At 57.8% G+C, this 22,685-nt stretch overlaps 2 protein-coding genes across 2 annotated transcripts in view; one reads left to right on the top strand and one right to left on the bottom strand.

Annotated features, from left to right (window-relative positions):
- Positions 1-7,770, top strand: part of PMPCA (peptidase, mitochondrial processing subunit alpha) — a 12,925-nt gene extending 5,155 nt beyond the window's left edge. The window contains exons 6-13 of the mRNA XM_070595327.1: positions 80-180; positions 602-865; positions 1,463-1,555; positions 1,635-1,753; positions 1,847-1,937; positions 2,069-2,131; positions 3,844-3,988; positions 5,091-7,770. Coding sequence (XP_070451428.1) covers positions 80-180; positions 602-865; positions 1,463-1,555; positions 1,635-1,753; positions 1,847-1,937; positions 2,069-2,131; positions 3,844-3,988; positions 5,091-5,260 — 1,046 coding nt within the window. The 3' untranslated portion in view covers positions 5,261-7,770. The remainder of the gene's footprint in view (positions 1-79; positions 181-601; positions 866-1,462; positions 1,556-1,634; positions 1,754-1,846; positions 1,938-2,068; positions 2,132-3,843; positions 3,989-5,090) is intronic.
- On the bottom strand, positions 7,232-22,685 carry INPP5E (inositol polyphosphate-5-phosphatase E). The gene is given in 11 exon segments (XM_008541382.2): positions 7,232-9,052; positions 9,621-9,757; positions 10,048-10,163; positions 10,399-10,560; positions 11,253-11,360; positions 11,752-11,871; positions 12,058-12,182; positions 13,087-13,184; positions 16,410-16,533; positions 21,678-22,046; positions 22,048-22,685. Coding segments are annotated over 11 exon segments (1,983 nt in total). The 5' UTR covers positions 22,539-22,685; the 3' UTR covers positions 7,232-8,919.

Raw genomic sequence — 22,685 nt, 5'->3', positions numbered from 1 at the left:
GCCTGCCCGGCGACTCAGGCTTGGTGTGGTCCCCGTCCTCGCCCATGCGGTCTGAGCCTTGTCTTTGGGTTCTTTGCAGATGAAGAACTTGAGATGACTCGAATGGCTGTCCAGTTTGAGCTGGAGGACCTCAATATGCGCCCTGACCCAGAACCGCTTCTCACAGAGATGATTCACGAGGTAAAGTAGAAAACTCGCAGATGCCCCACATCCACAGTGGTGGCCCTGCTGACCCGGGGCGGTAGGGAGGGGTCGTTTGCCTGCCTGATGTCACCCTCACAGGTTACGGGTGTTGACAGAACATGTCTAATTTCTGAATCTGCTATTTTTGCAGCAAGCTTTTAAGTTTTTAGTTCTTACAGTAACAGGATCTTTACCACTCTATTTTTATAACGAGCCTTTTGTTTTATAATTTTATGGTTTTTCATACTGGAGAGGTAGATTTTATTATTTTCATAAACAAAGCTGCTGCCACCAAACCACAGCTAAAATAAGCTGCTGGCGGGCTTCTCCTGAGCCTGGCGGGGCACGGTGGGCCCAGCTCGCTTGAGGAGACTTATGTCCCTTTGTCACTCATGCTTCTTTCTGCTTCCTTTGTTAGGCTGCTTACAGGGGGAACACAGTGGGCCTCCACCGTTTCTGCCCCACAGAAAATGTCGCCAAGATTGATCGAGAAGTACTTCATTCCTACCTGAGAAACTACTACACACCAGACCGCATGGTGCTGGCTGCGGTGGGGGTGGAGCACAGCCACCTGGTGGAATGCGCCAGAAAGTACCTCCTGGGAACCCGCCCGGCCTGGGGAAGTGGGAAGGCCGTGGACGTGGATAGATCCGTAGCACAGTACACTGGGGGGATCGTCAAGGTAAAGCCGTGCGGGAGAGATCTGTGACCTTGCGTGACAGCCGCCTTCTCTGACTTGTGTTTTGGGCATGTTCTTACCCACGGTCTGCGGCATTAGCGTTGATGCATCCGCGGCTTCACCCTAAGGCACGCCCTAGTCGCAGCATGACGCGTGTTCCGTGTCTGAGCTGAGAGCTGGCTAGGACTGAGTTTAGCTTTGGTGGAGGGTTAATGGTAGTTCCTGCCTCTGGCGGAGTTTGTGTATGATTTCTGTAGAACCGTTTTTAAGATGACCTGACCTGGGGCCAGCTAGTGGCGCAGCGGTCAAGTTCATACGTTCTGCTTCAGCAGTTGGGTTCACCGGTTCGGATCCCGGGTGTGGACATGGCACCACTTGTCAAGCCACGCTGTGGCGGGCGTCCCACATAAAGTAGAGGGAGATGGGCACGGATGTTAGCTCAGGGCCAGTCTTCCTCGGCAAAAACAGGAGGATTGGCAGCAGATTTAGCTCAGGGCTAATCTTCCTCAAAAAAAAAAAAAAAGATGACATGACCTGAGAAGTTTGCGAGGTCTGGTGGTTTTTCACGTGGGTACACTCGATCGTTCTTCTTGGTTACAGCTAGAGAGAGATATGTCCAACGTCAGCCTGGGCCCTGCCCCGTTCCCCGAGCTCACGCACATCATGATAGGGTTGGAGAGCTGCTCCTTCCTGGTAAGTCCCGGCTGGGCCAGAGCCGTGCTGGGCCGAGAGACTCCTCTCCCGGCTGAGTCTGCCCTCCCGTCTCTCGCAGGAGGGAGACTTCATCCCCTTCGCCGTGCTGAACATGATGATGGGAGGTGGCGGCTCCTTCTCGGCCGGCGGGCCCGGCAAGGGCATGTTTACCAGGCTCTACCTCAACGTGCTCAACAGGTGGGCTGGATGCTTCTCACCTGGCTGTCCCCGAGGATGCTTTTGGACTGTGACGCCACCTTCCGGGTGTCCCTTTCTCTGTGTTCCCCACAGGCACCACTGGATGTACAACGCAACCTCCTACCACCACAGCTACGAGGACACGGGCCTCCTGTGCATTCACGCCAGTGCCGACCCCAGACAGGTGAGGCAGGGCCGCAGGCCAGGGCTCAGAGCAGGAAGCTGCTCTTTGAGGGCAGGGCGTTTCACTGCGTGAGCTGGAGGCACAGGCGGCTGGGCTCACGTTACGCTTTGTCTCCGTGCTCTCTTCTCCAGGTTCGGGAGATGGTGGAAATCATCACGAAGGAATTCATCCTGATGGCTGGAACCGTGGATGAGGTAAGTAGGGCAGGGAGCCGCTTCCCAGCGTCCCCACAATGGTGTGGACAGCAGGTGCCCCCGACACCAGTATCCCAGCCAGAGCGGGGAGCCCCTCCTCCTGGGTTCTTCCGGAGAACCATGTGCCGTGCTCCCCGGCCCTCGGTCTGCGTCGGCCTGGTCCGTGCGTCCTGTGGCCACTCGTGTCCGTTTGCAGCTCCCTGAGAGGACGGCCGCAGAGCGTCCTGTGCACCCTCAGCCCTGAGATGGGACGGCGCGGGTTAGGGCAGCGCTGTGCTGCAGGGGCCGCTCCGGCGTGCTCCTGCCTTTTCCCTGCCTCTGTTTCCCATTTTAACCTAAGTCTCTGTTTTCTTGGTTTTTTTTAGCTTAGTTTTTTGATACCTTAGATGTTTAGAAACCTTGTTACCTTCTAGGCCAGAGCTGGTACAAATAAGTCTATTTTCTGCACGCGCTGTATATAGAAGTGTGCGCACGTGAGTGTGCATGCATCCAGAGAAAGCCCCAGGTGGAAGCCCAGCCTGTGAGCCATATGCCTCCAGGTGCTGGAGCGTGAGCCTCACTTCAGATCCTCTTTGCTGCACGTTCCCTGTTGTCTGCAATAATCACACTTTCTTTCTTTAATCAGAAAAAGAAGTATTACTCCGAAAATAAAAATGCATTTAAAAATTAGCGCTGTGGTTCTGTTAGTGTCCTGTGAGGAAAACAGTCCTTTCCACTAATGTGAAATCAATTTGAGATAAATTTTAAGTATTTGCCTGAAATTGCAAAAAAAAGTTAAAGACCTGTCTTAAATTAGGAACTATTTTACTTAAAAAATGATACAGAATCTCAACAGCCAATATAGCTTCAAACTCTGCGGCTCCCAGATTTGTTTGTTTCTTGCGAGCTCCCTCCTGTGCCCTCATTCCAAGACGCAGCTGACGTCCGTGCTCGAGTCCAGCATTCCGGTCTGGACTTGGTGGACGCGGTTCGCTGGGCACCAATTTTTAAAGACTTTATTTTTCCTTTTTCTCCCCAAAGCTCCCCAGTACATAGTTGTATATTCTAGTTGTAGATCCCTCTGGTTGTGGCATGTGGGACGCCGCCTCAGCGTGGCCTGATGAGCAGTGCCATGTCCGCGCCCATGATCCGAACCAGTGAAAGCCTGGGCCACCGAAACGGAGCGTGCGAACTTAACCACTTGGCCACAGGGCCAGCCCCCTGGGCAGCAATTTTTAAACTTAGTACCTCATGAGGGGCTCAGGCGACAGAGTTGGTGGGTTGAGTGGGTCCCCTCAGAACTTTTCAGGGAGCGTGGGGAACACAGTTTCTTGGCCCTGCACCTGGGGTCTGGGTGTTGAATTTTTTTCCTCGTGATTTTGATGTGTGGCCAGCTTTGGGGTCTTGGAGTTAGGGTGTCTGGCACTTTACCCTTCTCATGCTGCATGGCAGACTTTTTAAACAGTACACAAGAACTCCCGGGAAGCACACGGTCTTATTTGAAATGTAGCGAAGGCCCCAGGACCTGGTTCCCACCTGACCCAGAGGTGGCGGCAGGGAGCAGGGCAGGGTTGCTCTGGGCAGGGCCGTCTTGCTTGATTTCAGCCTCTGGTAAGGTGTGGCCAGAACGCCTCCCGTCAGCTGCTCTGCTGGCTGAGTCGTCTGTGAGTGACTGGGTGGCGGTGTGTGAGCCCGCTGTGGATCCGCCCCGGGGCCTGGTTCTTGATCCCCAGGTGGAGCTGGAGCGAGCCAAGACGCAGCTGATGTCCATGCTCATGATGAACCTGGAGTCCAGGCCTGTGATCTTTGAGGACGTCGGGAGGCAGGTGCTGGCGACCTGTTCCAGAAAGCTGCCCCAGGAGCTGTGCGCGCTCATCCGTGAGTACCGCGCTCCATACGGGGCTGGGGCCGAGAGCTCAGCTCAGACGAGGCTTCTCCCTCCCAGAAGACAGGCTCAGGTCTCCTGTGCGCTGGCTCCACACCTGCGTCCTCGGCCCTTACCAGGCTCACTTCCCAGCCCTGCCACTCGTTAGCTGTGTTCCTTATTTGTGGGACCCCAACTTTTCATGTCCCCCTTGTAAAAGGGCCTTCCACTTCCGCTCTGGGTTCTAAAGCGGGTTCAGCAGGACAATGGGTGGACAGTGCTCGGCGCGCTGCTGTTCTGCACGTGGAGAGGCGGCAGCTCAGATGCTGTTGCCTTTGTGGCGCCCTGGCAGGCGTCTCAGCTGCAGATTTCTGTGGCCTTCCATGAGTGACCTTCAGGGGGTCCTTGAACCTTCTCCAGTTACACACGAAATTTTACTTGCTTGTGACTCTGCAGGACAGGTTTATCTGAGCTTCATCAGATTCTCAAAGGCCCACATCTCTTGGGCCTGGAGTCCTGCCAGGGACCATGCTTGCTCCACGCATGCACGGGCCATTGTCCTCCTTTTGGGAACCCCCTGAGACCCTCGAGTGTGACAGTACCAGTCTCCCTAAGGCCTCGTCTTCTGTAGCAAAGTAACCCTCCTGTTGGCGTCTTCTCACACATCCCGCGGCTCCTGGGCTCCCTCCTCTACAGGCCGGACAGCACGTGCAGCCCCTCGGCCCCTCGTTCTCACCTGGTCCTTCTGTCCATGCAGCCCTGAGACCCAGCGTCTGGTTAACTCACGAGATGGAAGCTCTTTCTTTGTTAACCATATTAACTCTTCTGGGGTGGTGCATCCTTCTGCATTTGAAAGTACTTTTAAACCATTGGCAGTCCTTGTTTACTGAGAAAAACTCACTTCTGCCCTGTCACCCTGACTCGCTGTGCAGTCCACACACGGCTGCAGGTGGACGCTCTGGAGTCCTCAGCACCCCTCCCCCACAGGTGGGGGGTGATGCCAGATTGGTGACCCCGCACTTGGTCCGTTTAGCGACCACAGCCGTCACATGGAGACAGACGGAATCAGTGTGGGCGTCAGGCGGTCCCCTGAAGTCTGTTTGTTCTCCGTGCCAGGCAACGTGAAGCCAGAAGACATCAAGAGAGTTGCTTCTCAGATGCTCCGCAGGAAGCCTGCCGTGGCTGCGCTGGGCGATTTGACGGACCTGCCGACGTACGAGCACGTCCAGGCGGCGCTGTCGAGCAAAGACGGGCGGCTGCCCCGGACGTACCGGCTCTTCCGCTAGAGGCCCTCCAGGGCTGACGCGGCTGAGAGCCGTACCCAGAGCACATTTTATACTGTTTTTTTGGATGTGAATTTAGTCACATAAATTCATAAAGGGTGCAAACTATGGGACTCTTCTCTTACACGTGAACAAATGCCATGTCATCAGAGCACGGCTCAGTTCCTGTTCCTTCAGGGCTGGATTTGCCAGTTAGTGGGATAAAGATTTACTTTCAGCCCAGCCAGGACCCAGGTGGAGTGCAGACAGCTCAGAGCAGCTGGCTGTAGTAACACCAGGGCGGCAGTCACACTCTCGTGAGTTTCAGCAGGTGGGGTCACCGCGGGTCCCCTGAGGCTAGTGGTCTCATCACAGAGGCCGGTGGGCCGGTCAGCCCTGCCCAGCTTCCTGGAAGGCTTGTGCCACCCAGGCTCACCTGCTTCCCAAGATGGTCACCAAACCCCTTGGTGGGTCCCGGGGGAGGCGAGAGCTCGTGTCGGTTTCAGGAGCGCAGCCAGCACCCGGGCCTTCTGCATCACTGTGGCGGTCACACAGCAGTGTGTCCCTCCCGCTCGCCTGCGGGAGCCTTGTTGAGGGCTGTCTCCACCACAGCCCTCCTACACAGAGATGGCTCCAGGCAGGCGAGCAGGCCCCTTCTCCCTGAGAGTCGTCCAGTTTGACCCAGTGTTGTGAGGCCTCTTGCCCTGGAATGGAGACACATTCTGATTTCTGAGGTATCAGAATGCGTGGGGGCGGGGCTGGTTTCTTAGAGCTGATGGTGGGTGCTAACAGCAAAGCCTGGAAACATCTTAAGAGATGAGAAGAATAAAGAGCTGTGGAGTCCTCAGGCGTGTGTAGATGTTTCAGGAGAACCACAAGGTCAGATGACTGGAAACATAGCTTAGCTTCATGGTTCTCGAAGTTAGACACCCATAGAACCCTGGGGTTCCCTGTGGGAGGGCCTGGGGCCTGAGAACCTGCAGTGCTGCGTCGAGTAGTTCCCATGCTGCCCCAGTTCAGAGGGTAGCTACCTGCCACACAGCAGTCAGTGGCTTGCACAAAATTGGGCTGCACGGTTCTGTCAGAGCAGAGAGTGGCCCCCGGTCCTCTTTTAAGAGCCCAGCCTCTGCAGTACAGATGGAAGAGGGAGGGATGGTTAAGGAGTCAAGTAAATATTGAAATTACTCCTGCTATTTAATGCCTTTATTTTGCCAGGGCCTCTTGTCATCTGCCTCTGCAACATGTGTTCCAGCCTCAGCGACTGCATTTGTCCCGGGCCCTGCACCGCTCTCCGCACACCCCTTACAGCCCAGTCCACTGGGGGCGGAGCAAGGGAGGTGGGCCGGAGGCAAATGGCAGGTGGTCCAGCAGTGCATTGCCAGGTGTCATGTTTCCTGTGGTGACCACACTGGGAAAGGGACCTGGCGGTAGACAGGTCAGAAGTTTGGCTGCACAGCAAATGTGCATTAAGGTGGGGACGTAGCTCATGAGATGAGGGGGTGAACCTCACCTTGGCCTTCAAAGCTCATGCAGACCTGGAGTTGAACTTCTGACCACCCAGCAGCTTTAGGAACATTCTAGAAACTGCTACTAACCAGACAGGTGTCTGTTTTGGAAGCTGGCATTAACATAAGTTTTCTTTATTATTTCTTTATTTCCCTTTATTTTCTTTATTTCCGCCTCCCTTGCCCCCTCCTCCATCCCTCTCTCGATACCCGCCCCCAGACCTCTCCCTCCCTCCTGCCCCTTTACCCAGAGGTCGCTCTCGGGGCCTTCCCTGGCACCCTTTCAGCCCCCAACCCATCTTCCCCCATCTGCTTTGTCATCTTTGTCGACATCTCCCTGGACGGGCTGGCTGGGCCACAGCCCCCATGCCCCTGGGCTGTGCAGAGCTGGTCTCTGGAGGCCCCGGCAGGCACTTGCTGGAGGAGTGACAGGAGGGATGCGTGTCTGAGAATGACGAGAGCCAAATTTAAAAACCACCCTCACGCCGGGTCACGTTCACAAATCTTTATGAAGCTGCTTGTCCAGACTGGCCAATTTCATCTGCGTTAACTTGCATTTTAAACTGACTTCCCAAGTGACGGTCCATTCACCTAACCCTGAAGGCTGGTTTGAAGGCATTCGCTGAACTTCAGACCCACGATCCTCTTGGACGGATGTGATTCCCCAGAGACGGGGAGCTTGGTCTCGGGCCAAACTAACAGACCCCGGGGTCTCACTGAAATCTCTTTTCCATGGTTTGGGTCAGAGAAAATGCCTGGAAGGAAAAATCTTACTCATTTCAAGCCTCATCACAAAAATCTTTCTAACAGAGATTTTCAGTTAATTGACTTGCAACTCGACGGCATGTTCATTTGAGCAAAATTTCATACATACAGACAATCTGAATAGTTTCCTGAAATTAGATGGGATTGGCTGTGCCTTCTCATTCTGGAATTTCTGCCACTTGAATCAAAAGGTTGGGTGTGTATTGCTTTAAAACTTAAATTCCATATTTTGGAAGCAGCTGCTAATAAAAGTCTGACACACCATTCTTTGACTTGACTTATCATTTCATCACGATTCACTCAGGTCTGAAGTTTCACTTCTCCCGGAGGCCCCTTTGTGGCTCACAGGTCCCCAGGGGCGGTGGATGGACGCAGGAGCAAACTTCCTGCCTTTTCTTGTAAGAGCGTTGTATGAACAGGGTGTGCATGCAGGCTGTTTCTTTCTAGGACTCAATCTTTGGCCAGGAAGAGTTTAAGATTCAATATATACATTTATTTAAAAATATAAATATGGAAAAATAAATAATTTAAAATGCTAGGTTGAATGCCCCTGGATTTCCCCACATTCAAAGCCTTTGTCTTTTTCAAGAGATGGGATAAGACTCAGAGCAATAATGGGCCCTAAACCGTTTAAGAAAAGATCCAGGATGTGGTTAGTGGGCACCGGCCTAGGTTGGCAAGGTGCTGACATTCTAACAGCTTCTCAGGCCAGGAAACGCACCACTTACATCAACGCCACTCGTGGCTGATGTTACGGAGCAAATGGTCTGAAGTTACCAAAACAGGACAGGAGAGAGGTGGTGGCCGGAGTTGGGAGCCCAGACCTGAGACCAGGATGCGGCCCTGGAACGCTGGCCGGGGCCCTCCTGGTCCCAGCCCAGCATCGGGCACCACGCTCCCTCGTGGGAGGTCGGCTGGCTTTGGCCTCCTGTCGGCTTTGACTGACTCAGCCTCAGCCTGGTCCTAGTGTGCGTCCCTGGGACCTGAGGCCCAGGGTCACCCGCCCCCGAGCAGCCTCCCCCAGTGCTGGGCCACCAGAGCTCAGATGAGGAGGGCTGCTGGGAGGATGCAGATTGACACACGGGACTGGCAGCAAACACTGGCTCCGGGCAGCCCTGACTTGACGTGTGCCACCGAGAGTGCCCGGAGGTGTGGCGGGTGCTGGCCTGCCCTGAGGGGCGTGAGTCGGGCTGCGGTGAGCAAGCAGGGACGGACACCAGGCCCTCAGGGCCGGTGCTCTCTCCAGCCTGCAGCCTCCTGCTGGGGTCCTGGTAAGGAGGAAGGCCAGCCCGCAGCGGCTCACCTGCACCCCAAGGAGGGCCAGATGCCCGAACTGCAACCTCTTCTGTCTTCCAGGGTTTGGGGTCAGACCTCCCACACCGTGGGTGACAAGCCCTCCCTCGGCAAGCTTCCTCAAGAAACGGTACAGACGGTGCTGGAGTGCTGGTTCTTCAGCACTTGCTGCCTCTGAATCTCTTTGGAAATCCGTCTTTTAATTCCTATTAAGTACAGTTCTCGGTCAAACTTGCCAGCAGCCAGCGGGATGCTGTGGGGGAAAGAACCATCAGGAGGGCGCCCCTGACCACTAGACACCTGGAGTCGGCTGTTTCCTGTAAGCACATGGCCCCCAAGAAGTGCTGGGCCTCAGTCCCTCAGGCTGCACCCCCCACACCACAGGCGTGGCCCTGAGTGAGGGGAGACACTGTGAGGCGCCGAAACCCCCTCTCAAGCCCGTGCCAGGCCCTGCGTCATGACAGGAAGGGACAGGAACCAGCCTTGAGCGGGCCTGCTCCTGCTCCTGTGCCTGGGTTGGCTGTACGGTAGCCCACGCCGCCGCCTTGCTGTTCCAGAGGGGTCCAGGCAGCCTCACAGGCACAGGGGCCAGGCAAGGTCCCCACCCTTGGGCACATTGCTCTCATAACAACTACTCCAGATCAACCAATGCCAGCGCTGCCCGTGTGGGGTTGCCGGAACCCTGACCCTATCTGGGGGTGTCAGGACGTAACGAGACGACGGCATGCACTCAGGTCCAAAGTTGTCACCCAACCCTGCCCGGAGTGCTTGCTGCCCCAGCCCAGAGCCCGAGAGGGAGGACGTGCGACGAGGATACTGACTTGTCCCTCCCTGGCCTCACTTTCACCCGGAACAGGCCGTACACGGGGCGGTGGTCAGACGTCCTGATCCCAGGACAGCAGGAATACTTGACCGGACAGATGTCGTCCTTGTGGCGGCTCCTGTACATGACCCGGTCCTGCAGGAAGTGACCCACAGGCTGGGGACCGATGGTGCGGTGCTGCTGCACAGCTCGGCCCGCCTGCCTCCCAGCCCGGCTGCTCTGAGGCAGAGGCCGCCTGCCAATGCCACACCTGCGGGAGCCCACTGTATTGGAGGCGTCTGGGCACTGGACGGGGCTAGGCGTGCTGGGGGATGCCCAGCCCTGCGGGAGCAGATGGGGACACCAGATGCCAACCCTGCACCCCGTCTCCAGTGGCTTGCCCACAGCCAGCTGCAGAGCCGGCCCCACCACAGGAGCACACGCACCGTGTAGGAGGGCGTCCTCTGCTTGGAGCTGGTGTCGTAGGAGTCCTTCCCGATGTCAAACTTGTACGATGGGAGAAAGTGGATGTCTGGCTCCTGGAAGCCCTTGAAGATGGACCCTGGGGCAGGCACAGGCATGGCCTCAGACTAGCTGGCATGGAGCCATGGGCCACGCCCTCTCCCCGAGGTCTACCCCTCCTCCCTGTGGTCCATGCCTCCTCCCCATGGTCCACCCCTCCTCCCTGTGGTCCTTGCTCCCCCCCGGTGGTCCATGCCTCCTCCTCAGGTGGTCCACACTCCTCCTCGGTGGTCCACGCGTCCTCCCCATGGCCCATGCCTCTTCCCAGGCCTCACCTTTCTTCATCTCCCGAGTAAGTTGGTCGTGCTGCAGCAGGGCTGGCACGTTCACCCCCAGGTCCTGCTTCAGGATGGTCTCCACGGCCATGCGCCCCCCGCTCAGGCGGAAGTTGAAGTCTCCAAACCAGAAGACCCCATCAAACCGGGTGGTGACGTCCGCTGGGCCAGAAGCCAGGAAGCACGGTGAGCCCAGCCCTCCCCATGCTCGCCTTGCCTTAGGGACAGGACTTGGTCTGCACCCCCACCCCCAGAGCCACGGCGGGCAAGGACTCCCCAGGGAGGCGGGTCGCAGCCCCAGCTGGCCACCTGGGGGCTCAGGGCTGTGGGGGGCACGTGCTGCAAAGCTTTCTGGGTTGACATTCGAGTTCATGGTTTTCTTTTTCATTTAAACAGTGACAGACAATCCCGGAGCTTCATGGATGGTCTCAGCCGCCAACAGGCGCCCTCATGCTCACTGCGAGCGGACACGCTTCGCACGCATGCACCTCTGACTTTCCCTGGCTCCTCCCAGCACAGCCAGGGGGCAGGAGGCCACACAGGAGGAAGGAGGCTTGGGGGCGAGGACAGACCCCAGGCCCTAGACACCACGCTCCGCGTGGAAGCTACTCAGCTTCGCAGACAGGGTCTGCCCAGCCGCTAAGTGGGCCAATGCAGGCATGCCTTGTGAGAAGCAGGCGCCGAGCCTCTTTCCAGAGAGGACTTATTTTGGTCGGCCAGTGACCTCCCAGACTTTTCTGACCTTGGCTCTCAAAAGCTCTAAAGAGTTTGTCTCCAGTAAACAACCGAAGACCAAGGCAGAAGCTGCCACCCTAGCGGCAGGGAGCCTTGCTCGGTGCCCTCTGTGGGCTCACCTGAGTCGGAGCGGTAGGGGCTGGTGTCCGGCACGTTCTTGGGCAGCGCGAGGCCCTGGATGGTTTTGGTGTAGTCCACCAGCCTCTCGCTGACCTTCCCGTCTCCAGCTGCAAGAACAGAGCGGGTGGGGCCCCTCGAGAGGCAGGTTTCCGAACACAGGCTGGACGTCTGCGTGGTCAGTCCCCGGTAAGGACACCCCCGGCCACCCCTGCAGCAGGCTGGAATCACTCAGCATCTACGCAATGACCCGCCCCACCGGGTTATCTGCTGCGTAGGCGCTGATGCCTTCCTTGACAGATCTGCTTTTGGCACTCAGAATGGAGCCCGGCAGGACGGAAGCCACCGTCACCAGTGTCAGGGGCTCCTCACAGGCCCGGGGCCACTGAGGGACCCGGCCCTCTCTGCTGTTGGGACTGCCTCTTAAGGCCGTTACCTCTTGACAGACGCGGGGGAAGTGCATCCCCAGGCAGCGCTTGGGACTCGGGGCGCGTGACTTACAGGTGAAGTGGGACGTGATGAAGAGGAAGGAGGTGCCGAAAAAGGTGAAGCTGACGCCCAGGGCCCCCTTAGTTTTGATCTGGGACACGATGCGCGTGGTCACCGTGGAGCTCTCCACCTCTGTGGGAACGAAGCAGGGCTGACTGGCCAAGACACTGTGGCCAGGACACTGTGGGGCCCACCACGCCCCAGGCCCCAAGGCTGCCAGAGCGGCGCGCCGCCAGCGTCCACTGCACATGTGTCCACATCCCCAGGGCTGTGGTGACAGGGGCTTGGTGCCTGGAGGGCAGGGGCAGCGGGTGCTACCTGAGCAGAACCAGATGAGGTCCCGGCGGATGAGCACGGACATGTAGAGTGCGCCATGGGCCGCTGAGTACAGCATGACGTAGTGCGGGCCCAGCGTCTCCTGCAGGCGAGTCTCCCACTCCCGCCTGAGGGAGCAAGCGGACGTCGCCTGGGAAGGGGGCCAGCGCCTCCCACCTCTGCCGCCCAGAACCCGCAGCCCAGAGAGCCCCTCGAGGAGCCACCGGGAGGGAACCCCCTGATCCGGCCCCCTCGTCTTGCAGGAAGAAGGGTGGAGGGGCAACACCAGGAGTCACTGGGCCTGTTGGGCCTGCGAGGCCTGGCCTCCTGGAACAGACCCAGAGATGGGCACGGGCCTGGGTCACCCACCGCCTTGAAAACACTCCAGTGACACAGAGCCGGGCCCCGACCCTGAGCAAGAGGCCCTGGCCCACCTGGGCAGAGGCCAGGGGGAAATCCCAGGCCAGGCAGGAATGAGGCCACCTCACCCGGAGGCCAGGGCCTGCGGGGAGCAGAGCCCTGTCCCCTGGTGTCCCCAAGGGTCCAGGCACCTCCGCTCCAGCCAGGTCTCCTGCTGCAGCGAGGGGAGGGGGGACACGCGTGTGCCACCTGGAGCCCCCCTCACCAGGTGAACTCACAACAACCATGCAGGGCGTGCTGCCAGACCTAGGGCAGGTAAGCAGCAGCCCCCATGGACCCCAGGGTGGGTCAGTGACACCGCTTGGGGGTCGGGCTTGGAGCCTGGAGAGGACTGAGTGGTGAGCTGCTCTTCGCTGCCTTTGTATGCTCTTAGGTCAGTGATTTCGTTACAAGAAGGTGAATCTTGTTTATTTTAAATCCTCTGAGTCACCACTTGAGAAAAAGTGACTCCCGTGCTCAGCCCAGGCTTGCCCAGGCCCTTGTCTCGGCCGTGTTACAACGGGGTCTCGGGCCACAGCAGCGTCAGCCCCAGAGGCCACCTCGGTGCCGCTGCTCCAAGGACCCAGGAGGGATGGCAGGCCGGGGAGGCGTGGGGCGGCGAGGGGGCCCTACCTGTCGGAGCAGCCCTCCTGGACCCCGACGACGTACAGGTCCTGGGCGTAGTCGGCCTCAACGGGCAGCAGGAGCTCGTCCAGGTTTGGGGGCAGCTCCTGCGGAAAAGCAGCGCATAGCAAGGACCGCAAGGGCCCAGCACGCGTGGCTCCCCCGGCCTGGGGACCCCTTGGCCTCTCCTGAAGGAGGGGAACCGAGGCTGCAGACGGGACGTGTCTGAGGGAGCCCCAGGTCTGGGCAGGCCACCTCTCCACCCCCAGCCTGTCAGCACCGAGGCCACGTCCGCACCCCTTCCCTCGCCATGTGACCCCTGTGCACGCTGCTGTTGGCTCAGTTGCAGCCACCGCAGCCCTAAGTGTGCATCCCCCACATGCAAATAGGGGCAGAGACACCCCCTCCCCCTGCACTCCCGCCCTCGCTGCAGCCCCCGGCCCGGCTGGGGCGCGGCGGGGTCCTGGAGGTGAGCCCCTCACCCGTCTTCACGCCCCCACCCTGCTGCCCGTGACGCCGCCTGCTGCCCGGCTCTGGCCCTCTGGGCCCTGGACGAGGGCCACGCCCTGTGGACGGGCAGGGTGGCTCCCTGAAGATGGCGGAGCCACCAGCCTGGGCACCTGCCTTCTCCTTCAACTCAGAGAAAGTCACTCCCCTCTCGTTCTGGGCGCTGTTTCCTCAGGCTGCCAGTCACATCGGCCAAACCTCATCCCAATGGCAGCCCTGCCTTATTTTCTCCCCAGCACCCGTCCCCCTGAACAGCAGCCTGGGACTCAGCCCCATGAAGCGGGGGTCCTTCCATCCTCTCATCATTAAACACCCTAGGGGGCCGGCCCCGTGGTGCAGCAGTTGAGTGCGCACATTGCGCTTCTTGGCGGCCCAGAGCTCACCGGTTCAGACCCCAGGTGTAGACATGGCGCCGCTTGGCAAGCCATGCTGTGGTAGGCATCCCACATGTAAAGGAGAGGAAGATGGGCACGGATGTCAGCTCAGGGCCAGTCTTCCTCAGCAAAAAGAGGAGGACTGGCAGCAGTTAGCTCAGGGCTAATCTTCCTCAAAAAAAAAAAAAAAAAACAAACCACCACCCTGGCACATGCATGCAACAGGTGGCACCTGGGATACGGCCCGAGACCCCACTTGTGGCAGCAGTCATCTCCCTCACTCCACCAGGCATTAGGGTCCCCCACAGTCTAGAAAAGTCCACGTCTGGCGCCCAGAAATCAGAGCACCCCACATGCAGGGGGACCAGAGCCCGCTAACCTGAGCACAGACCCCACTGTGTGAGGGGAGTCCCAGGGAGACACGGGGGTGAGCTGGAGAGAAAGCTGATGGGGACATCCCCAGAAGCAAACGCCCAGAAGTCAGCATGCAACCCCCCATCTGTCCAGCTGTGGGTTGACCGGCGGTCAGAGGGCCGGAGGCTTCCACTCTCATCTCATCAGCAAAGCTTTCCTGAGCGCCCAGCTCTCAGGTGGGCTCCAGGCGGGTTCAGGGGAACGCGAGGGTGGGGGCCCCCGTGTGTTGCGGGAGACGCACAGTGTGAAACAGACATGGATAATGCCACTCTGTGCCTGTCTGATGACGCCACAGCGGACCGAACGCTACTCTGGTGCACAACGGTGGATGTGTCCTCACACGTGTGACAACTAATAAAGGGAAACCTCATTTCAAATGGAGTCAGGAGGCCCGAAGGGGGCGCTCCCGTGCAGCCCGTCCAGGCCAGTTCCAGGAGCCGTCAACACAGGAGGCAATGTCCATCGCGTCCCAGACAGAAATCTAGGACCCCAGCAGCTCAGCCCGTGAGAAGCCATCACCACCCTGAACTCTTGCTTTTCTCCAGTGGACTTTGTGCAAAACAGCCCCTCCCAACTTCCTCCTGTTTCTCTACAAAGTAACGTTCCTCTCCTTCGACGGCTGGACTTCCCTGTGGTCCGCCATAGCATGGCAGCATAGAATTGCAGGTCCCAAATTGCAATTCTTCAGTAATTCCCGAAGAAATGCCTTTTGTTGGTAAGATAACTGGCTGTTTTATTTTTAAGGTTGACACGCGATTGTCAGGACCCACAGAATGTACACCAAGAGTGACCCCAAGGTCAACTACAGGCTCTGGGTGAGGACGAGTCAGTGCAGGGGCATTGGCTGTGGCAACCGGGCCCTGAGGTGGGCGCTGCCGTGGGGAGGCTGCCGCGGGCTGGGGGAGGGGTTGATGGGAAATCTCTATCTTCCTCTCAAATTTGCTGTGAACCTAAAAGTGCTCTAAAAAATAAAGCGTGTATATCCATAATATATAAAGAACTCACACAACTCAACAACAAAAAATCAAACAACCCGATCAAAAAATGGGCTGGAGACATGAACAGACATTTCTCCAAAGAAGATATACTGATGGCCAATAGGCACATGAAAAGATGCTCATCATCGCTGATCATCAGGGAAATGCAAATCAAAACTACACTAAGATATCACCTTACACCCGTTAGAATGACAAAAATATCTAAAACTAATAGCAACAAATGTTGGAGAGGTTGTGGAGAAAAAGGAACACTCATACAGTGCTGGTGGGAATGCAAACTGGTGCAGCCACTATGGAAAACAGTATGGAGATTCCTCAAAAAATTAAAAACAGAAATACCTTATGACCCAGCCATCCCACTACTGGGTATCTATCCAAAGAGCTTGAAGTGAGTAATTCCAAACGTCCCATGCACCCCAATGTTTATTGCAGCATTATTTACAATAGGCAAGACATGGAAGCAACCTAAGTGCCCATCAACAGATGATTAGATAAAGAAGATGTGGTACATATATACAATGGAATACTACTCAGCCATAAAAAAGAACAAAACCTTCCCATTTGCAACAACATGGATGGACCTTGAGGGAATTATGTTAAGTGAAATAAGCCAGACAGAAAAGGACAATCTCTGTATGACTCCACTCATATGAGGAATTTGAACATGTAGACAAAGAGAGCAGATTAGTGGCTACCAGGGGAAAGGGAGGGTGGGGGTGGGCATAAAGGGTGAAGTGGTGCACCTATAACACGACTGACAAACAATAATGTACAATTGAAATTTCACAAGATTGTAACCTATCATTAACTCAAGAAAAATTTAAAAATAAATAAATAAAGCGTGTACGTGAAAAGAACACATTATAGCCATTGGGCAGTGGAGAGGTGGGTGAGGCAGGGGTGTCACGGGTGAGGCTTCTCTCCGGGTGACAGGGGAGTTGGCGAGGGGGCGGGCAGACCACACGGTTCAGAGGCCCTGGGAGAGAGTCTAGAAAGAACCCTAGCCTCATCCTGAGTGGGAGTGGGGTGGCCTGCTTACCTTCTGGCCCTGCATGTTCCAGGTGGCCACGTAGAGGGCCATGTTCCGATCCGGGAAGTAGCGGGCCAGCTCGTCGGCCCCCATCAGGGCCCCGCTTGCCAGGAGGCTCCCCTCCAGGTAGCTCCTGCAGAGAGAGGGGCGGGCTGAACTCGGGGGGTGGAGCGGATGGGTCCAGGGAGGGGACCGCGGCAGGGACACACCTCCGCGGGCACAGCTGCCGGCCTCAGCCCCCCCCCAGCAACAAGTCTCTTAAAGACCCTGTCGGTCCTCATGGAGCACAGCACTGTGGGCCACCTGCTCTCCCAGAAAACCCACCAAGATCACAGTTCTAGAAATGACAGGACACATTCGACTTTCCTCAATCGCCTCCTGAGAAGGGACGCGAAGGTGACATTTTGGGCTTGGTGGAACCTCTTAGGGGCAAGCCCCTGGCAGGGCTGTGGAGGTCAAGGTGGGCTTCCTGACTACTAGTCGACTTGGGGGAGGACACGTGGTCCTTCTCAGGCGGGGCCTTGGCCTTCCTCTCGCAGTCCAGGATTGGGAGGTCGTAAGAGCAGCACAGCATACACCCATCTCCATGGCACCCCACGGTTTCCGTCCATTTTATGATTTTAATAGAGTAACGCATGCAAATAGTTAAAAATGTCAAACAGTGTTGCAAAGGCCCTAACAGAAGACAATAGAGCCTCTGCCCGCCCAGAGGGTCCCCCTCAACACTGGTTTCCTCTGCCACAGGGGTCAGCAAACTCTTCTGTAAGGAGCCAGATAGTATTTCAGCTTTTTGGGCCATCGCTCTGTCTCAGCCACTCAACTCCGCTGAGAGCAGCTGCTGCCGATTGGGAAGGACAGGGCTCGGCTGCGCGCCGACCAAACTTTCTCTACAGACGCCGGAATCGGAATCGGAGTCTCGCGCAGTTTTCACATACGATGAGACGTTAGCACTGCTTTGATTTTTTTTTAAAGATTGGCACCTGAGCTAACAACTGTTGCCAATCTTTTTTTTTCTCCCCAAATCCCCCCAGTATATAGTTGTATACTTTTTAGTTGTGGGTCCTTCTAGTTGTGTTATGTGGGATGCCGCCTCAGCGTGGCTTGATGAGCGGTGCCATGTCCACGCCCAGGATCCAAACCAGCCAAACCCTGGGCCGCCAAAGTGGAGCACGCGAACTTAACCCCTTGGCCACGGGGCTGCCCCTGAATTGATTTTCTTCAGCTGTTTTAAACCAAAAAAACCTGTTCTTAGCTGACGCACCCCGTCCCACCAGACCCTCCCTCAAGAAGACATCTGTGAGCTGTGTCTCGGCAGGTGGCCCGTGCGCTGCTGTCGCGGTGGCAGCCCCCCTCCCCAAAGCCCCACCCCCCTCAGCCTCCCTCGATGGCGCCTGCCTCCGCTGGTGCTCAGGGCGCCAGCTGGGGAGGTGGCACTGTGTGTGCTCCCCGTGACTGTCCCTCTGCTGCTTGCACTGTGCTCGGCTCCACTGTCTCCAGCTGCACTGTCCGCAGTCCTCCTGCATCCGGGAGCCCTCCTTCCAGACCCTTCTTCCAACCCAGCTCGAGGTCAGGACCCAGACGGCGGCCACACCCTGTGTTTGGCTGCTTTGTCTCTTAGGTCTTAGTCCTATGACGGGCCTGTTTCTCCCGTGCCATCCGTCTGCTGGGGACACTGGCCATCAGTCCTGTCAGGTCCCACAGTGCGGACTCCACCGTCTCCTGGGTGGTCACAATGTCCGGAGGCTGATTAGATTCTGCTGCCATTTCCAGGCAGATCTGCCCCGACAAGCTCCGTGTGTCGTGTTCCTCCCCAGTGACATCAAGATGGGCTGGTGGGCTCAGACGGCATCAGCCTGATCAGTCCCCTAGCACGGCCCTCCTCTCAGCCGTCACCCGAGCAGCCGCGTGGGAATGCAGCTGCCACGAGGAATCGTAAACAGCTGCTCTTCACAGGATGCGCTTTCTGGTTTCACGGACGCAGCAGGTTCTTCCAAGGCCCCTCGCTGCTTCCACGGAGGCCAAGCGGGTTCTGGGATGTGACGAGGCCCGGCGACGGGGGCTGTGGTGTGGGACGATGGGGTCAGCTGGCTGCTGAGAGGGTGGGCTTGGGGCAGCGCAGGTGGAGGGCTCTCCCCTGGGGCTGAACAACCTGGTGTGACCGAGCAATTCGGGCCTCTGCCCCAGGGTCACTCCCACCGTTGTCGGGGGGCATCTCTCCACGAACGCACCCCTCCAAGCTGTCTGGCACATCAGTTACCTCCTGCCTTCGCCTTCCGGAGAAAGGGGAACTTGTCACCTGCAGATGCCAGGGTTCTCGCTCCGTCACTGTGGGCTTACGCTGATTTCACTCCAGGACTGCTGGCTGGAGTTCTCGGGGGGAACGCTGGGAGTCAACGTGACATCAGGTAACAGAAACCCGGAGTATTTTTCAAACTTCTTATGCTTTTCATTCCAATTTGCTAAGGAAATCTTATTCCTTAGTCTTGCAAAGAGGAACCAATATTCGAGGGTCAACTTAGGAGCATGGCTCCACAGGTGACGGACAGAAAGCCAGAATCCAGTTCTTAGCAACCTGCATGAGAAATTCTTAAACGCTCGCCAAGCTTCGTAGGACGTGAACTAAATCAGGGCGGGAGGGAGGAACCTCCCGGAGCTCGCCCCGCCCTGCTGAGAATCCTAACAGGCCCAGCGTGCTCAACAAACACCCGCAGGCAGCTCGGGCCGAGTTCCTGCCTCCCAGTGTCTGGGAAGCAAAGCCCATGTGCCCCTCGCATCTCCCAAAGCACCCGCCCCTCCCAGGCCAGGGCCCGCGGCCTTGACGGAGCCACATCCGGCCCGGCTCGTCTGCATACAGCCCACGAGCAAGGAGTCGTTTTTACACTTTTAAATGGCTGGGAAAAAACAGTATTTCATGAAACAGGAAAATACAGACTTCAAATTTCAGTGTCCCTAAATAAAGTGTTATTGACACACAGCCACGGCTGCTGGTGTATGTGTGGTCTGTGGCTGCTTTTTTTTTCTTTTTGAGACCATATGGCTCACGAAATGGAAATATTTACTACCCAGTCCTTTACAGAGTAAGTGTGCCCACCCCCTGTTCTCAAACACTAGGAGGGTCTGGAATGGAGACTTCAGGCAGAACTGGGGGTGGGAAGCCCACCAGCCCAGCGCTGGCTTCTCGTCTGAAAATAATGAACGGGGGATCTGATTCGGAGATGTGCTTCTCACTCTATATAGTAGGCAAGTCCACAGAAACTGTGCTTAATTTAAACAGTGTAATAATACTTCAAATGCATTCAGAGATCCCGCCCTTCCCAAGAAACTCACAATGAATTATTTTAACAAAGGAACCGTTCTGTCCTATAAACAACCCCCCTGCCCCCTGCCTCTGATGGAGGGAGCAGGAGGGAGTGTGGGGGGCGGGGCCCTCCCTGCAGTGTTGGGGGGACCACCTGCCCGGCTTCCACTGCTGGGCTCACCTGGGCCGAGGGAGGGAAGGGCCACCTTCCGTCCGCCTCCTCACCCCAGAACCTGCGAATGTGACCTTATTTGGAAAGGGGGTCTTTGCAGATGGAATAGTTAAGGATCTCGAGATGAGATCCTGCTGGGTGGGCCCCACGTCCAGTGACTCGTGTCCTTCTAAGAAGAAGAAAGGACACACACACACAGGAGAAGGAGTATGGAGACGGAGGAGAGACTGGAGGGAGGTGCCACAGGCTGAGGAGCCTGGAGCCACCAGAAGCTGGGAGAGGCAGGAAGGATCTCACCCTCAGCCTCCGACGGGGGCCCCACTCTGCCTGCAGCTGGATTTGAGACTCTGACCTCCAGAACAGTAAGAGAGTAAATTTCTGTCCTTTTAAGCTGCCCAGTGCGTGGTAAGTGGTCACAGCAGCCCCAGGACACTGACACAGTGACCATCTCACACTTGCCCTCCCCCAGCGCCACGTCTGCGGGGTTGGAGCTGGCCTCGGCCTGATCGGAGGGGTGGCAGACAGGGGCAGCAACGAGAGTAGAGGCTGGTGACAGAAGGGGGGCCAGGGCTCCAGCCAGGGCCTTGGATGCCACATCGGGAAGTGGGCGGTGTGGGCCCAACTCAGGGCCTCGGCCCTATGTGTCGAAAAACAGACCCAGCCCTGGTGGGGAGTGGAGGTCTGGCCAGCACGGTAGGGGCAGGGTGGGGAGAAGCAGGAGGCACGGGAGCTGTCATCTCAGCCGGGCCGGATGGACGGGACTGTGGGAGGGAAGGAGAGGAGGGTGGAGGAACACTTTCTGACTTACAGCCTGGGCACACACAGGGGCCTGGGACCGAGCTCTGGGGAGAAGGCCAGGCCTGGAGAAGAGGTCACGGCTTTGAATGCGCTGGGACCCCAGTCTGGCAGATTCACGGCTCTGGCCTGGGGAGGGAGGGGCATGTGTTCGGGAGTCGTGAGCAGAGGACTGACATCAGGGGCAGCACTCAGCTTCTTTTCAAGCCATAAAAAAATCAATGTGGATTAATTATTAAAGCCTCATAAAGCCCGGAAACCAGGCATTGGCGCAATGCGAGCCCCCCTTGTCCAGGGGGTTGTGGGGGCCAAGAGCAAGGCCGATCGATGGGGCGCTCAGCAAACTGAGTCCCAGAAGGCACGAGAAGTCACGGGACACTCCTGGAAGCAAAGTGCAGCAGATCAGGCCCTGCCCGGTGTCCCCCTCCCACCAGTGAGTGGACCCCAGGGACCCTCCCCTCAGTGTGGCTCACCGTAGTCACCGAGAGCCTGCGCCCTCAGTCGAGCAATTTCACTTCTAGCTATCCGTCCTGGAAAGGTGCCCGGCGTGCACATGCACGGAGCACGGCACGGCTGCTCGCTGCTGCACTCCAGCCGCCGCCCACTGAGGTCCCCCTGATACTCGTCCTTCGCAAAGAGGTTGAGTAACAGCCTGGCTCAATAGCGCATCTTAGAATCCTGCAGCCCGACAGACCACAGGGCAGACACCGACAAAGAAGGCTGTCCAAGATGCAGCAAGAAAGAGCAAGGAAGAGCGTGCCCCAGCACAGTGTGTAGGTATCAGGGATCAGAACCACCTACATCACAGGCACCGGGCCAGGCACAGTGCTGAGATGTGAAGGAAAGTTCCGGAAGGAGCTGGGGGATGGGGCTAGTGAGGGAAGACCTGCTCTAGTCTCCACGCTCATGCACCTCACAGGGCTTTAGGAGAACACCTTCACGTGCCTCGTGCGCAGCTTGCTTTACGACGCTGAAACAGAGGCCCGGGTGGCACCCACCCCGGGTGCCCTACCTGCTCCGGACGTCCTTGGTGCGGATGGGCGCCAGGAGGCTGAAGGAGGATTTGGCCGAGCGAAGGGAACAGTTGTCGCAGGCCAGGGGGCTCGGGGGCCGGCCGGGGCCCAGGCTGCTGTGGGCCCGGAACAGCCTGGTCTGCAGGCGGAGCTTGTAGTCGGCGTGGTCCTCGTCCACCTTGTTCGCTGTCCGCAGGGAGTGGGAGACCACGGTCTGCTCCATGGCGGGCACTGGCCGTGGGGGAAGCACGCCGGCCAGCCTGGGGGTGCTCCCGGCTGCGGCGCCGTCCCGGTGCAGGAGGTCCAGGGAAGTGCTGATCATTCCAGAAAGACAGTTACCCCACAGGGAGGGGGCTGCCTGGGGGCCTGCGGGACGTGGGGATTTCCTGCAAGGAGGTGCTCAGGCAGGGCGGGGGGCCACTGGGGGCGGGGGGACCAGGGGCCTCGTCCTGCGAGGAGCCCCTGGAGGGGCTGGCCCCATTCCGGGAGGCTAGGTCCTCTTGGCTGGTTCGGAAACGCCGTCTCCTCCAGCCCTTCTCATCCAGGGACAGCGCTCGCTCCAGCCTGGGCCTCGTCGGCGGCTTTGGGGTAAAGGGATTTGCCTTAGCTTGCGGGTCCTCATTGCTGACTTTTGCTGGAATGTTCAGAGGGAGCACTGGACTCTTCTCTGGGCCCTGACAGCTGTCGGTGGGCAGGGACTCTGGGCAGGGGGTGAGGTCTTTGTCTGTGCCTGGAAGCTGCCCCTTGAGCATTTTGCCTTCAGGGTGCAGATGCCCATGGGCGGTGGGCTGCTCGGGTGCTGCCTCTGAGTGCCCCAGGCACGCTGGCTTGGATGGCATAATCCAGGGCCCAGCCCTCATGGACGATGGCAGCCTCGCCAACCCAGCGGACGGCTCCTCTCTGGGCTGGCGGCAACGCCCAGTATCAGGGATGTGTGGTCAGAGGTCGCAGGGCAGGGCACGGGGGAGAGAACCAGCAGCAGCTCCCCTTCAGGCCTGGGGTGGTCC

The sequence above is a fragment of the Equus przewalskii genome, chromosome 26, assembly GCF_037783145.1.
Source record: "Equus przewalskii isolate Varuska chromosome 26, EquPr2, whole genome shotgun sequence".
Taxonomy (NCBI): Eukaryota; Metazoa; Chordata; class Mammalia; order Perissodactyla; family Equidae; genus Equus; species Equus przewalskii.
Note: the sequence above shows the minus strand (reverse complement) of the source record. Positions and strands in the feature narration are given on the sequence as shown.